Consider the following 16,624-nt stretch of genomic DNA (forward strand, 5'->3'; position numbering starts at 1 on the left):
AGGGTTAGCTGTATAGTCCAGTCACAGTGAGCAGGGTTAGCTGTATAGTCCAGTCACAGTGAGCAGGGTTAGCTGTATAGCCCAGCAGTCACAGTGAGCAGTTAGCATGTTTAGTAAATGTGCAAATATGAACATACTGTCCGTCATGCTACATGGTTTATATTTATAGGGGGAGATGCATGAATTGGGGTTGAAACTATGAGGTATAGATCTTGTGCAGCTCAGGGGCACGCAGACAGATCCTGTCAGCTCAGAGCGTTGTGTAAACTGGAAGCAGCTGCCATACCCAGCGTGCTTTGTGCAGCATTTTGTGACTGTGTATACATGTGTGTGTGTGTGTCTGTGTCTGTTTGGCTTTGTGGGCTTGTGTAAAATATGTGGGTGTCAAACCACACCAGTCAATTTGCTCGTTCACAAATGCTGTTTATAGTCCTCACTTAGTTTGGCTTTTCTTTTTTTTTATTTACCTTTTCAGTGTGAAGATTTGAAGTTATCATTTTGTGTCTTTATGAAGTCTGCTTGTTTATATGCTCCATGTTCAATGGAGTCAGCCTATCCACAGGGCCGGCGTGAGGATTTGTGAAAAAGTCGGATTTGCGAACATCTATAGAAAATGACATTTACACATCCATAAATAGGTTAGTGAACAAAAACAACACTCAAACTGCTTTAAACACGGGGACATTCTTTGCTTTAAAAGTAAGCAAACGTAAACAAGATTAATTAGGCTACAATACACAGTGTTGCTATGCAGTTTATTATAAGCCATCTCCACGCAACGCTTTAAAAAAAATACAAACAAAACGGTAAATGTACAGTAACCTGCAACTGCTGGCTTCTTTCTTAACTCTAAAAGTCCCGTCCTCCCTGGTTCTTTGCGCTCGTTCTTGATATTGCCCGATAAGCAGCTCGGTTTGAATATTGCTTTGGCTATTTTAAACAAACGGCTGGTAAGCATTGCGTTTATGGAGCTTGCTTTGTTTAATTCAAATGCATTTAAAAGCTACAACAACACACTGCCAATATCTGCAACCGTGCGCTCCATCATATAAACACATTGCACAATAAAAGAGTCAAACACAAAGCATTCTCAACTGGTATATTGAAACATCACTGCTGCACACAGCTGACTGACACACGCACACAGCCTGCCTCTCTTAAAGGGGAACGCACCAACAGGCTGATTGCTGGAATGCTTTCTTTCTGTTTCCGTCGCGGACGCTGCACTTGCTGCCAATACCATTTCTGTCGTAGCCTAATTTTAATATTTATTTATTTATTTATTTATTTATTTAGTGCAGTGCTTAATTGATCAGGGTGGTTATGACCCCTGTCTGTCTTTTAAATCACATTTAAAATCAGTAAAACATTTTGATTGTCCTGTATTAGCAACGGCCCTGACTATCCCTCAATCCAGGAAAGGGATCCGACTCATTTGAATTTACTGTGTTTTCGACAGCCCTACTCAGCTGTGCTGTGCTGTCGAGCATGTGAGTGGTCGCAGTGTTTTGTGGTTTTCACTTCACTTCTGTCTCTCTCTCTCCTCCAGGGGAAGTATGCCAAACGGAAGAGCCGCTTCAAACGCTCGGACGGAAGCACCTCCTCCGACACCACCTCCAACAGCTTCGTGCGGCAAGTAAGAGTCAGGACTCTGTCTTACACACGCACGCACGCACACACTCACACACACGCACACACACACACACTGTCTCCCTCTCCCTCAGTCTCCTGCACACACACACACACACACACACACTGTCTATCTCTCCTCTTCTCCCTCTCCCTCCACCTTAGGTGGTTAAGAGTCAGAAAGCTGTCCTAAACACATTCAGTTTCTCTCGCTGTCCCCCGCCATCTGTTTTTTCTCCCCCTAGACTAGCTAGACCCTGCATTCCTCACTCGATATCGACATTGCAAACAACAAGGGATAATAAGTCTCTGATCTTCTAAACGCTAACGGGTCTTCTTTAATGACAAATGCAACACAGTGAGTAAAAAGGTACTGTTTATTTTGAGATTGCTAAAGTGCAGCCGGTATCAGCAGAGGTGAAGCGGCCAGTAAGACTTCATCAATGTTATTGAGGTAAAACAGTAAGAAACTAAGCCAAGTAGACACATTTGCCTTTAAATTCTGACTGTGCTTTTCAAAGTAATGCATTGAGGTGGGATGAGGAGTGTGTGTTTCTGTAGAAACAGCTCAGCACAGAGACGCAGCAGTCTCTCCTAGCTCAGTGCCCCAGAGGGCTGTGTCAGTATATTTAGCTCAGGTTGGTGCGTGGAAGGAGCCCTGCGGAGACTCGATATTCTGTCACAAGGGGGTCCTGGTGCAGCTGCCCCTCTCCAAACATGGAGGGGTGGTCCGGGGCTCCGCGGGGGGCACAGGAGAACAGAAAAGAGCGCACTGCCGAGGCTCGGAACGACCGCTCCAGCACACTGAATAATTTAGCACGTCTTCACCTGCCCCCCTCCCCTTCATACATCACTCTCTCTGTGTTTCCATGTATCATTCCTTATCTCTCTCTGTTGATCTCTCTCTCTATTCCTCTCTCACTCTCTCTGTGTTTCCATGTATCATTCCTTATCTCTCTCTGTTGATCTCTCTCTCTATTCCTCTCTCACTCTCTCTGTGTTTCCATGTATCATTCCTTATCTCTCTCTGTTGATCTCTCTCTCTATTCCTCTCTCACTCTCTCTGTGTTTCCATGTATCATTCCTTATCTCTCTCTGTTGATCTCTCTCTCTATTCCTCTCACTCTCTCTGTGTTTCCATGTATCATTCCTTATCTCTCTCTGTTGATCTCTCTCTCTATTCCTCTCACTCTCTCTGTGTTTCCATGTATCATTCCTTATCTCTCTCTGTTGATCTCTCTCTCTATTCCTCTCACTCTCTCTATGTTTCCATGTATCATTCCTTATCTCTCTCTGTTGATCTCTCTCTCTATTCCTCTCTCACTCTATCTGTGTTTCCATGTATCATTCCTTATCTCTCTCTCTGTTTACCTCTGTTTCCATTTCTGATTCTCTGTCTCTGTTTATCCCTCTCTCTATCCCTCTCTGTTTATCCCTCTCTCTCTATCCCTGTGTCTCTTTCTATCCCTCCCTCTCTCTATCCCTCTCTATCACTCTCTCTATCCCTCTCTATCCCTCCCTCTCTCTATCCCTCTATATCACTCTCTCTCTCTATCCTGCTGTCTCTCTCTTTATTCCACTGTCTCTATTCCTGGCTCTGCCTCTCTTTCTCTGTTGCAATTTATCTTACCTTATCTCTCTCTTTTATTCAAATTCAATTTAAAATGTCTTTATTGGCATGACAAGTCATGCAAGCATTGCTGAAGCTAATGTAGCAAGTGTACACAATATTGTGTCTATAAATATATATATATCAAAAATGAGAGGAGAGGAGTAGCTGTATTGAAAGCTTCTCTGCGCTAGGCTCCAGGCTGCATTGCTGTGCAGAGATTTCTGCTACCCCTTTCTTTTCCGCACTCTTTTCCTCCACTCTGTCTTCTTCTCTTTTTCCTTTGCAGCTCTTTTTGTGTGTATTTACTCCTGTGCTCTCCCTCTCCCCTTCTCCTCTCTCCTCCCTCTCTCACACAGTCAGCTCTGAGCTCAGTTGGTCTCTCACGCAGTGCAGGAAGAAAGCCGGCAATTTAAGGAACAAGAACAGTAGTGATAATCCTGCCCCCTGCCCTGCGGCACCCCGATAATGAGCTACAATCCAGCGGGGGGCTTTCAGACTAACCGGTCCAGGAGGACTCCTCCAGGATGATGCTGCGATCAAGTGTTTGAAGTTCTTTCTGAACGTAGCGGGGCTGCTTCAGAGACTGGGGGCTGATCAATTCAACATCTCTCTCCTTTTCCCTCATGATCGTACTCTCCTTCTCCATTTCTCTCTCTCCCCCCATTCACTCCCTCACTCTCTCTTTCTCTCTCTCTTTCTATCTCTCTCCCTCAAAACCACAGTGAATTCCAGACTCCACAGGTCATTACATCCTCAGCACTCATCACTCAATGTGAATCCTGTCTCAGACTGAAGTGTGTTTAAAATACTGCAGCTGCTGGTCTGAGCACAGCCTGTCTCCAGTCTGCCCTTTGCCAAACCTTTCCAGTACTGGCTTTACTGGGGTTGACCCAGGTGTATAATTATCATGCTTTACCCTGCTAGCCTGAGCTTTCGAATGCTCTCAATATGCAGCCCATTCGAAATAAACATTGTAGTGGAGTTCAATTGGAAACACAAGGTCTTCAGGGAAGACTTTATCAAAAACTATTAGGGATTTACTGTAATTCTCACAGTATAAAGCACATTTTTCTGCAATATATATTTATACAGGTTTCTAGTCAACAGGATGCATGTGCTGTACTAGAAACCCCAGGCTGCATTCTATTGTATTTTATATATTTATGAATCCAAAGTACAGGTCTCACACCCTTAGTTCTTTCCTATTTATTATTATTTATTTCTTAGCAGACGCCCTTATCCAGGACGACTTTCAATTGTTACAAGATATCACATTATTTTTTACACATTATTTTTACATACAATCACAAATTTATACAGTTGGGTTTTTACTAGAGCAATCTAGGTAAAGTACCTTGCTCAAGGGTACAGCAGCAGTTTCCCCCACCTGGGATTGAACCCACAACCTTCCGGTCAAGAGTCCAGAGCCCTAACCACTACTCCACACTGCTGCCCATTTGCAGTGGGTCTGGAACCAGCTTCCCAAGCAATCTGAACCAGAACACTTAGAAGTCAAGTGGAAACAAAATAAACCTCATGCTGTTTCTATTATATCCCTCCCTTCCTCCCTCCCGCCCTTCTTTATAGTCCTTGTAACTCTCTTAATATGCACCATCGTGCTGAAAAAAACAAAGACAAGTATATGCTTCTAAGTGGATCTATAAGGTGGTGGTCGGGACATCATGTCTAGTCTAGTCTGTCTGCTCCTGTTTAGTTTGTTCCAATCTTTACAGGATCAGCTCAGGTTGCCAGTCACAGTAATTAGCCGCTCACGCCTGCCGAAAACAATTAAAGCAAGAGGTGCCGGCTCAGTGCTCATTTACATTCTGGAGCGAGAGAGAGAGACAGCCCTCACACTCCCCCCCCTGTCGAGGAGGGTGAGATTATTGTGTTTCTGTGTTTGTGAAAGAAAGAGAAAGAGAGAGAGAGGCAGCCCGAAGGAAAGCGCTCTCTCTCATTTCAATTAAAGTAATATAGAACATTGTGTCTCCTGTATAATTAGCAGGAGACACAGTGTGCCTTCATTGTTGTTATTGAATCTAGCAGACAAACATTTGGGCTAATGCCTTCATCAGTGCTATTACTGAGGTGAAACTAGAAGAAACTAAGTCAACCAGATAAGCGTTTCGACAAGTGCCTTCATCAGTGTTACTGAGGTATAGTGAAATATGTGACAGAATAATGTTTCTGCAATAACAGAAATACTGTACATGGCTTGTTTCTTACATACAAGTAATAGATGCAGTACACTTTTTCTCATCGTCTCTTTCCTGCCTTCTCTCGTTCGGCACTGAACGTTTCCCTAAACCTACTTCAAGCAGTTTCCTGAGTGAATATTGCTCTCTAAACTGTGGTTTGGATATCCTGTGCTCGTGTCATGTGTCAGATCTAAGGGGACGGGCAGTGCTGTAGTCCAGCTGGAGTCCCCAGACCGGTGTTGCGGTGCTATTTTTTTTAAAGGCAGCAGTGGTGTTGTCAAGCCGGAACGATGCTACGACTATGATTGTGGACGCAAACACACGACACAGTGCCTACTGCAACCACACCCAGGTACAAGGCTTATATTATCAGGAGACCTCCGAGTGACCTCCACAGAGCCAGTAACCAAGAACAATAGCGACCTCGGATCAATACAGCAATTTAAAGACGCAGCAACTAATCGATTGATCGGTTATTGATCACCATGGCTTTTATTTTAGTCCACTGATCGATTAATCGCCCTGGGGCCTTATTTGGAGCCTCGGATATATATTACATTACCAGCACAGGCATGTTCTAAGTGGTATCTTTTTATTCTTGCATTATATGTTCTCCTGGTAAAGTCTGCATCCCCTGATTAATCTGGAAGGCATCACTGTGGCTCTGGTTCACCCAGCCAGTGCAGCTCTTGTACCCCGGTGATGATGGCTATTTCAAGAGCCTCATGCTTCAGTGCTGTGAGTAGCAGGACAGAGACACTTCAGGCGTCTTCCACCGCGACCACAACCCCAGATCTCACTCCAATTCAGCATGTCTGGGATGAACTTGAACAGCGCATTTGTCATCACGATCCTCTGTCTGCCTCTCTGCGCTAAATATTAATGATTGAATGGATCCCTCGAGGCACCTTCCAGCACCCCGTGGAGTCTATCCTAACTGCAGAGTAGATTTTACTGCAGTTATTTATATATATATATATATATATACATTTCTTTTAGTTTGCTGCTTTTACTTTGGCAGTACCAGTAAATCAGAATGAAATTGATAGAGCCAGCAACGGTGGGTGCACTCGCTTGGTTTCCATGGAGACGATGCACAGGGGTGGGGTTTACTGTCGGGAACTGCACTGACAATAACACGTTTATCTATAGTATTCAAAAAACAGCAAGAGGTGCCAGGAGTTTAAACAGTCAGGCCCCTGGTAAATCTGCTCCGAATGACGTGATTCTCATTACAGCATGAATGCGTCTCATCTGTGAGTCTGCCGGTTTGCTATTAAGAGGAGCTGCTCAAGCAGCTATAAGGGAGGAGCAATTTATTTAAGATCAACTCCTGGCTCTTGATCATTTCAACAATAGACTTCATAGAAACCCAAGACTAAATGCAGCAGGGCTAGTGCGAGCTTCAACTAGTAATGCACTTGTCTGTTCTCTGCTTATACTGTGCATTACCCTCTTGGTTAGCCAGGCTTTTTCTTTACAAGATTTTGCTCTGGTTTCCAGTGATTCACCATGCTTGTCATAATTTACTACATTTTCCTAGTTTTATGCATTACTGCAGTTAACTTTTGTAGGGGTAGTGACGTAGTATTACCTGGTATAATTTCCTTATAATGTTAAAAAAGAAATACATTATTATTAAGAACATAAGAACATAAGAAAGTTTACAAACGAGAGGAGGCCATTCAGCCCATCTTGCTCGTTTGGTTGTTAGTAGCTTATTGATCCCAGAATCTCATCAAGCAGCTTCTTTAAGGATCCCAGGATGTCCGCTTCAACAGCATTACTGGGGAGTTGGTTCCAGACCCTCACAATTCTCTGTGTCAAAAAGTGCCTCCTATTTTTTGAATGCCCCTTTATCTAATCTCCATTTGTGACCCCTGGTCCTTGTTTCTTTTTCCAGGTCAAAAAAGTCCCCTGGGTCGACATTATTATTATTATTATTATTATTATTATTATTATTATTGTTATTATTATTATTGTTATCATTAGCAGCTGGCTTTACTGGGGTTGACCCAGGTGTCTCCCAGTAGCTGTCTCCCTCTAATGGACCAGGAGAAGTGCCTGCAGATAGCGGGCGGGTTACCAAGCCATGATGTTGAGGCTGAATCGCTGGGATTCCTTAAGTACCCGACTTGACAAAGTTTTGAGATCAGCCAGCTGCTTGGAACCGGACGAGCTCTGATGGGCTGAACGGCCTCCTCTCCTTCGGGAATGTTTTTATTTTCTTATTGTAAACACACACACACACACACCGCAGCACAGCTCCTATTGAAGTACTGACCTGGCCTGACCTGGCTGCTGTTGCTTATATTTCTGAGGTCTGAGCAGGTCACAATCCAAGAAGAAGAGGAAGAAGAAGAAGATAATGATCAGGCCTTATCGCACATCTCCGCTCAGTTTTGCTCTTGCAGATACAGAAGATGATTGAAGGATACCCTGCTCACCCTCTAGAGAGGCGAGAGGGAGGGGGGGGGGTGGGCATTTCTTACGGCACAGCCATGCAATTGAGGTGGGGGGATTGAATGGCGGTGGACTCCATTCCCAGTCTCTATCTGATCTCAGTTAGTTTTTATTCAGCCCCCTGTTTCTCTCCTACCAGAGCTAAATATAATTAGCAGTTTGCAAATGTAGCAAGAGTCCTGCAACCTGACCCCAGCTGCCTGTCTCTCTCTCTCTCTTCTCTGGGAGGGGGGATAGGGGGATTCTAACTTCTCACACACACACGCACACACACACACACACATAGTCTCTCACACTCCTATTGCTGGACTCGGAGTGGGGCTCTGAGTTTGCCGTTGGGTACAAAAAGGCAAACTAAGAATGGAGACTTTGGAGAAGATCCACAGGCCGGTTTTGGTAAGCTCTGCAGCTGCTCTCTGTCTGTCTCTCTGTTGCAGTGCTGACGTTGTGAACTTATTATTATGTTTATTTATTTTATCTATTTTAATTGCTTGCTTGGCGGTTCAGACTGGCACTCTGTTATTACAGAGGGTCAGTGTTGTTTTTTAGTTGTTTTTTTTTTAATTCTGTTGTGCAACTCTCTCTCTCTCTCTCTCTCTCTCTCTCTCTCTCTCTCTCTCTCTCTCTCTCTCTCTTTCTGTTTCTCTCTGATCTACCAGTTGATCTTAAGATAGTCCCTGCTCCATTTTGGGATCCGCTGTAGCTGCAACAAGTACTGGTTTAAATTAGGCCCTCCGGTTTCCTCTCTCCACTCTCCCCTCTTCTCTCCTGTCCCCCTCACCCCTCTCCTCTCCCCTCTCCTTTCTCCTGTTTCCTCTCTCCTGCCCCCTCCCTCATCTCCCCTTACTCCCCTGTCCTCTTCTCTCACCCCTCTTTTCTCTCCTGCCTTTTTTATTTGTATTTGGTTGGATTTAAGAGAATCTATATTATATGTGTATATGTTTAGCTGCAGGTTTTAGTTTTCCTTGCATCTATGTACAGGGCAGTACAACAGGGCTCTGCCCGACACATAGCAGGCAATGCCACAGAGCTGCGCAAACCCATTCAGACTGAGATCTCCACAGAAATCAGGTGCAGGTCATTGGTGTCGATCGGGCTAATTTATCACTCCAAGTGGAATAAGTAAAGAAACAGCTACTGTACTTGTGATGATCGCTGCTTCTTTGACTCCCAGCAGCTGTTTCTTCACTTGTTTGGTAAATTAGCCTGATCCACACCAGTGACCCTGTGGAGTGCTTGATTTGAATAATCGGTTTGTGCAGCTCTACCAGTGTGTATCCAGTGCATGTTATAACAATTTGATCCTGCACTTCATCTAGGTTATTATTAGGGCTTCTGGTTTTCGGTGTTTTACCCCGACTCTTGTACTGTCCTTTAAGAATGAAATTGATCCCTGTTAAGCCATTCGTGTGTCTCAATCACAACTGGGAAACATGTTGATAGTAACATTTCATTTATGTTTTTTTTTTCTGTGAAACAACTAAATGGGCTTTTAAATCGTAAGTCTGACTTTTTCATTTCAAAGCATGAAGCGACTCCTCATTATTAATGTAAATACAGTCACGCATAACGATGGTAATACAGTGTGTTCATCATAAAATACTTGATTTTCCATTATCGCTTCAAGAAAGATTAGTCGCTTATTAACATGTTGCGATGTCTTGTGTACATTCTGCATGTAAATGAAAAAGTAAGGCTTGGCCCATTTAAAAAGCCCATGTAGTTGTTTCACAGAAAAGGTAAAAGAAATGAAATTTACTATTAACACGTTGTGATTGAGATACGCATCAACTGAATTCTTAAAGGAGAGTATAAAAGTCGGGTAAAACACCAGAAACCAGAAGCTCTAGTTATATTCTTACATGTGTAGTGTCTGTCGTCACACAAATATTGTACAGTTTGAATGAGGCTGGCACTGTACAGGCAGGCTGGGGAGGAACACAGAGTCACTGCTGAATGATCGGGCGCTCCAGTTTCCTGAAAGCGAATGCAAACTGATAAAGTGGGCAGTTTATTTAAAACTATAAAGTCTGTTTCAAAGCTCTTTTTAAAATGTCTGCTCTAGTGCACTGATAGTGTCAGGATTGTTACCCACATGGTCAGACAGGTAACACAGCAGTAACGATCCAGGATGTCGTACGGAACAGAAAAGTCAGAGCACTTGTTGTGTTTTGTTATTTTTTCTATCGTTCTTCCTGCAGTGATTTAGAGGACAGATCTCAAACCCCAGTGCACTAGAGCGGACATTTTGAAAAGAGCTTTGAAACAGACTTTAAAGTTTTAGTGTAAAAAGTTGTCAGGATGTTAACAATGAAAAGAGAAATTCCAGGTTCGTTATCTAAACAGTTGTAGCAGCACGTGGGGGCGTGGAACCCTATATTTTTTGGAACCTCGCTAGCTACTCTAAGATGCATCTCTCTTACAAAGAGGTCCCCAGGTTCACAGGACACTTGGTATTGCGAGTTGAGATTCAGATATTCAAACCAGACCTGAGGTTAATTATCAATTACTGCAGGATTGATTGCTGAAATTGCAATTACAATTTCAATGCTATCTTGTTCAATTAGTTGCAATTATGCTGCAGTAATTCCAATCCTAGTTACAAGTCTACTAAACGGAAGAGCTCCTCACATTAACATGTTTACTCGATTTATTCGGAATGACCAAGCAGTGGTCTCAGGTACAAACACAGAAACATACTGGAGAACTTTCATTGTTTTTAATATGCTTTACTATACCTCTCGGGTATTTTCCACGCTTGTCTATGCTTTACCCGCTTTACCATGATTCCACTGTGGTTTATTACACTGTGCTGTGCTTTTACTGCGGGAGACTATTGCAGTGGTAAAGAGTGTTGATGAAACTTGCTAGAGAGAGAGAGAGAGAGAGAGAGAGAGAGAGAGAGAGAGAGAGAGAGAGAGAGGGATACATCCACCCTCCTCTCCCCCCCACCCACCCACCCCCTCTCTCTGTCAGTTGAACAGCTGTGGTGGTTACTATGATACTGCCGGTGACCCTGGCCTGCCTCAGCCAATCAGAGCTCAGGGAGAGAGTCAGCTGGTGGGAGCTATTCTGAAAAGAGAGAGAAAGAGAGAGGGAGAGAGAAGGAGAGAAATAGAGGGGGAGTGCTATAAATAATATATATATATCTCGGAAGGTAAAAAAAGCAGAAAGAGCAAAGAAAGCTATATCCAGGCTCCTAAGCACCCCGCATTGTATTTTTCTTCATTACAAGGCTGGTTGATTGATGAAATGTTTATATATAGACGGTTCCTGTGTGCCTGCGTTTCTGTGGAGGCAGCCAGGCAGCTGTGCCTCTGAGCTCCCTGCGCAGTGAGAGAGCAGTGTCAGAGGCACGGTCAGAGGCTCAGTCAGGGTCAGTGACGGACTCACAGTCAGTCACAGTCAGTCACAGTCATAGAGCCAGTCAGGGTTTGGTCACAGTCAGGGTTTGGGTCTCTGTACCAGCAGAAATGCACTTGTATGGGCTGGATGACTCAGAGCTGGTAAGTGCCTGATAGATAATATTATAATCTTCTTCTTCTTCTCCTTCTTCTTCTTCTTCTTCTTCTCCTTCTTCTTCTTCTTCTTCTTCTTCTTCTTCTTCTTCTTCTTCTTCTTCTCCTTCTTCTTCTTCTTCTTCTTCTTGTTCTTCTTCTTCTTCGGAGAGGTTGTAGTAGTTATAGCACTATTAGTTATAGTACTCATGCTACTTTAATCATGGGAAATCTGCACAGTAATTTTCAGTTTACTTTTTCCACGCCAGTGCTCTGCCATGCTATGTACTAAGATATCTAATCTGAGAATTATTATTATTATTATTATTATTATTATTATTATTATTATTATTATTATTATTATTCTGTGCTTGTATTCTGAACTATTTTCTTGTGACTTGGAAACACTCCAGTGCTCTGTAATTAATTCAAGTGGAATGGTCTGCCAGCCATTCCTGTGCTTATATTTTGCATTTTCTCTGTGCTTTGCTGCTCTGGACTTGGGTTACAAGGTGAAGTTTCTATGAGAGGCTGTGCTGTGGATCACTGCAGCGCTGTGGATGTGAGGGGGCTGGAGGTCCTGTTTGATCTCGCTCTCTCTCCCCTCCTCACAGAGATTCATACCTCCTGTTTCCGAAACAGCTGAAGCTGTAAGGAGCCGGAACATGTCCCAACACGCAGCCCCCAGAAATACAGCAATCAAATGCAGCAATGCCTTAGCAGAGCGCAGCACAGCTAAACTGCATTAACAAGCACAGCAATGCCCCACAGCAATGCCCCACAGCACAGCAAAACTGACAAACACAGCATTGAGGTCCTAGCAAGTACTGAAGAAATCGTCTTAACTCTATCTACCCTGTGGGTGTGGATTTGCATTATACCCTTCTGTTCCTGATTGTATTCTGTGGTCATGCGAGCATTGCTCTGGGCACAGGACAGTACAGTGCGGCTCTGATCCTTCCCTCTCCTGTTCCTCTCTCTTATCCCCTTCATCTCCCCCCTCTCTCATCCCTCCCTAACCCTCTCTCTCATTCCCTCTCTCTCAGGGCTCGGCGGACTCCTACACCAGCCGCCCCTCTGATTCAGACGTGTCCCTGGAGGAGGACCGCGAGGCTCTGAGGCGCGAGGCGGAGCGGCAGGCGCTGGCGCAGCTGGAGAAGGCCAAGACGAAGCCAGTGGCGTTCGCGGTGCGCACCAACGTGGGGTACAACTCCGCGCCTGGGGATGACGTGCCAGTGCAGGGCATGGGCATCTCCTTCGATGCCAAGGACTTCCTGCACATCAAAGAGGTGCGCCGGCCAGGCAGGGAGACGGAGGGAGGCAGGGAGACAGGGAGACGGGGAGGGAGGGAGGGAGACAGAGTTAGGTAATTGGTACTAATTGGCGATTGGCCACATGTATAAAAGGAGCCAGAAATCCTTTGTCTGTTGGAGGAATTTGGGGTGAGTGTTTGTGCTGTGATTCTGTGTACTGGTTTGAAACTTTATAGTGAAGGTGAATGGTGTTGGTAGTGGGATAGCACCCCCTAGAGACTCGGCAGGACTGCAGTTAAAAAAAACAAAACAAAACAATACAGGCCGGCATTCGCCTTCACTATAAAGTTTCAAACCAGTGCATGATGGAAGTGTGTTTGGGGTGAGATTGGGGTGGTGTAAACTGTCCCCTGCTCTGTTTCCTGCTCACAGAAGTACAGCAATGACTGGTGGATCGGCCGGCTGGTGAAGGAGGGCTGTGAGGTCGGCTTCATCCCGAGTCCCGTCAAACTGGAGAACACGAGACTGCTGCAGGAGCAGAGACTGAGGCAGAACCGGCTCAGCTCCAGGTAACAATACAATACCACAGTGTACAGCAATACAGCACAATACACACACACACACACACTACAGCGCTGTCTCTTGTTCCTCATTGCTGTTCCTTCCTCTCGCCACCCCCCCTACCCTCCCCTCTCCCCTCTTCCCTTCTCCCCCCCTCCCCTCCCTCTCCCCTCTCCTCTCACAGCAAGTCTGGGGGAAACTCAAGCTCCAGCCTGGGTGATGTTGCTACGGGAACACGCAGACCCACGCCCCCCGCCACAGGTAAGCGTGGCTCGTTTCCATAGCAATGATGAACCACGACGTATCCCACAGAAAATATAGACCAGATGCCTCATAAAAGCTTCCCCACAGTAACAGTACAGCACAGTGTAATAAATAACAGAGAAAGCATGGTAAAGCATAGGGAAGCATTGTAAAGCACAGAGAGGTCTGGTAAAGCATAGGGAAGCATTGTAAAGCACAGAGAGGTCTGGTAAAGCATAGGGAAGCATTGTAAAGGACAGAGGGGTCTGGTAAAGCATAGGGAAGCATTGTAAAGCACAGAGAGGTATGGTAAAGCATAGGGAAGCATTGTAAAGCACAGAGAGGTATGGTAAAGCATAGGGAAGCATTGTAAAGCATAGGGAAGCATGGTAAAGCACAGAGAGGTATGGTAAAGCATAGGGAAGCATTGTAAAGCATAGGGAAGCATGGTAAAGCACAGAGAGGTGTGGTAAAGCATAGGGAAGCATTGTAAAGCACAGAGAGGTATGATAAAGCATAGGGAAGCATTGTAAAGCACAGAGAGGTATGGTAAAGCATAGGGAAGCATTGTAAAGCACAGAGAGGTCTGGTAAAGCATAGGGAAGCATTGTAAAGCACAGAGAGGTGTGGTAATGCATAGGGAAGCATTGTAAAGCACAGAGAGGTATGGTAAAGCATAGGGAAGTATTTTAAAGCACAGAGAGGTCTGGTAAAGCATAGGGAAGCATTGTAAAGCACAGAGAGGTGTGGTAAAGCATAGGGAAGCATTGTAAAGCACAGAGAGGTATGATAAAGCATAGGGAAGCATTGTAAAGCACAGAGAGGTATGGTAAAGCATAGGGAAGCATTGTAAAGCACAGAGAGGTATGATAAAGCATAGGGAAGCATTGTAAAGCACAGAGAGGTATGGTAAAGCATAGGGAAGCATTGTAAAACACAGAGAGGTCTGGTAAAGCATAGGGAAGCATTGTAAAGCACAGAGAGGTGTGGTAAAGCATAGGGAAGCACTGTAAAGCACAGAGAGGTATGATAAAGCATAGGGAAGCATTGTAAAGCACAGAGAGGTATGGTAAAGCATAGGGAAGCATTGTAAAGCACAGAGAGGTATGGTAAAGCATAGGGAAGCATTGTAAAGCACAGAGACATGGCAAACCAGGGTAAATGCATAGTATAACCATGGAAAAAGCATGGGGGGGACTGCACAATTGCTGTGTAAAATTACTGTGGTAATCTTTTAAGGTATCCTACAAAAATATACCAGAAAAAACACTGGCCCTAATCGTGAGGTACCTATACCTGCCCCGCTACCCTTTATGAACACTGCAGGGGAGTGAGGGTCCACGCTTCGGTATTTTAGCTCGACTGCACAACAACAGCGCAATAAGAAAAAAAAACACATAGACTTTTAATTTAGGGGCTTGTAAATTGTTTCGTAATTTGGTTTAGAGTTGTAGTTTGGGTTGCCTTCATGATTTGAAGAAAACAGCTTTAAGATTCTGGCTCTAAAAAAACATGTGAAATGCAGGACTTGTACAATTTACTGCGTCAACACGACCTGACAGTGAATTAACGGGATTAGTGAATTATCGAAGGAGCAGTGGACCCGGTCCCTCTGTGAAATGTTCCTGGCTTTAACCCTTCCAGTCCCAGAGGGTTATTAGCCCCCTGCCCTCTCATTGCCCCCAGCCTGCCTCTCCTCTCTGACTCACATTCTTCACTGTGACGCCATTTTAAGCACTTGCAGAAAAAGGTATCTGTGTGCCGCTGATGTTTTTCTCTCTCTCACCTCCCTGGTAACTCGCTTTGTTTTTCCTGTGCCAGTTTCACACTCATATTCACCTCTTCTGTTTTACTTCCCTTCTCTCTCTCTGTCTCTCGTCACTTCCCATCCCCTTTTCCCTGTCTCTCTCTCCTTTTCTCTCTCATTCATTTCCTCCTATCTCTCCCCTATCCTCTCTCTGTCCCTGTATCCTTTTCCCCTTCCCCTCTCCCCTCTCCTCCTCTCCCCCTCTCTCGCTCCCTCTCCTCTCCTCCTCTCTCTCCCTGTGCTCTTCTCCTCTCCCCCTCTCTCTCTCCTCTGCCCCTCTCTGTCTCCCTCTCCTCTCCCCCTCTCCCCTCTCCTCTCCTCTCACCCTCTCTCACTCCCTCCTCTCCCCCTCTCTCTCCCTCTGTTCTTCTCCTCTCCCCCTCTCTCTCTCCCTCCCTCTCCTCTCCTCTCCCCCTCTCTTGCTTCTCTGTCTCCTTCTCCTCTCCCCCTCTCTCTCTCCTCTCCTCTCCCCCTCTCTCGCTCCCTCTCCTCTCCCCCTCTCTCCCTCTGTTCTTCTCCTCTCCCCCTCTCTCGCTCCATCTCCTCTCCCCCTCTCTGTCTCCCTCTCCTCTCCCCTCTCTCCTCTCTCCTCTCCTCCCCCTCTCTCCTCCTCTGCTCAGGTCATGTCGAGTTGTCTAATGTCACGTTCGATATAGACGCTCTCGATCTCGATGCTGAGGAGCCGGGCACTGAGCCCCTGGTCAACCAGCCCAAAACCAGTGTGAGCAGCGTCACCTCCCCCCAAGCCAATGCCAAGCGCATTCCCTTCTTTAAGAAGGTAAACCAGCAGGAAACCAGTGCCGAACCAGTGTCAAACCAGTGCTGCTGCTGAGGTCCTCGTCTGGTCTGTCTTCCCCCGCTACCTCACCACTAACACCCCCCAAACCCCTCCCTGTCTCTGATCGCTATAGTAACAGGTAGAGCTGTCTGTGTGCCTTGACAGGGATGAGCTGGGCTCTGCGTTAGAGGGCTGTCCACAAATTCAAGACTCAGTGTCTTATATTTTACAGCCTTGGAATGTATAACTAAGTGTTTAGAGTCATTGATGCAAGTTTATTACTTAACAAAAATAAATAATAATAATAATAATAATAATAATAATAATAATAATAATAATAATAATAATAAATTACCAACAGATCAGGAGCAACAAAACAAAACAAAAATAATAAAGTCGAGAGTCTGGCTCGCCCCTGTCAATAACCTCGTCCTGACCTGTCAATAACACTCCTGCTCTGTGTTCTTGTTCTGTTTGTTGTTTTTTTTTTTTTTTTAAAGGCGGTCCTGCAAAACAGAAGCAGAAGTCGGTGAGTGCTCTGTTTTTATTCCTCTGTGTAGAGACTCTGGAGACTGGGCAGTGA

At 45.1% G+C, this 16,624-nt stretch overlaps 1 protein-coding gene across 5 annotated transcripts in view; it reads left to right on the plus strand.

Annotated features, from left to right (window-relative positions):
* Nucleotides 1-16,624, plus strand: part of LOC117434894 (voltage-dependent L-type calcium channel subunit beta-1-like) — a 39,417-nt gene that overhangs the window by 3,543 nt on the left and 19,250 nt on the right. Inside the window, exons 1-6 of one of the 5 annotated variants that reach the window (XM_059003327.1) lie at nucleotides 1,549-1,636; nucleotides 3,598-8,298; nucleotides 12,446-12,688; nucleotides 13,085-13,221; nucleotides 13,398-13,474; nucleotides 15,884-16,041. In XM_059003327.1, coding sequence (XP_058859310.1) covers nucleotides 8,263-8,298; nucleotides 12,446-12,688; nucleotides 13,085-13,221; nucleotides 13,398-13,474; nucleotides 15,884-16,041 — 651 coding nt within the window. In that variant the 5' untranslated portion in view covers nucleotides 1,549-1,636; nucleotides 3,598-8,262. Of the gene's footprint in view, nucleotides 1-1,548; nucleotides 1,637-3,597; nucleotides 8,299-10,963; nucleotides 11,409-12,445; nucleotides 12,689-13,084; nucleotides 13,222-13,397; nucleotides 13,475-15,883; nucleotides 16,042-16,541; nucleotides 16,571-16,624 lie in introns of those variants that run through there. The other 4 variants (XM_034906781.2, XM_059003326.1, XM_059003328.1 and 1 more) reach the window with 4 other exon arrangements.

Source organism: Acipenser ruthenus, chromosome 28, assembly GCF_902713425.1.
Source record: "Acipenser ruthenus chromosome 28, fAciRut3.2 maternal haplotype, whole genome shotgun sequence".
Taxonomy (NCBI): Eukaryota; Metazoa; Chordata; class Actinopteri; order Acipenseriformes; family Acipenseridae; genus Acipenser; species Acipenser ruthenus.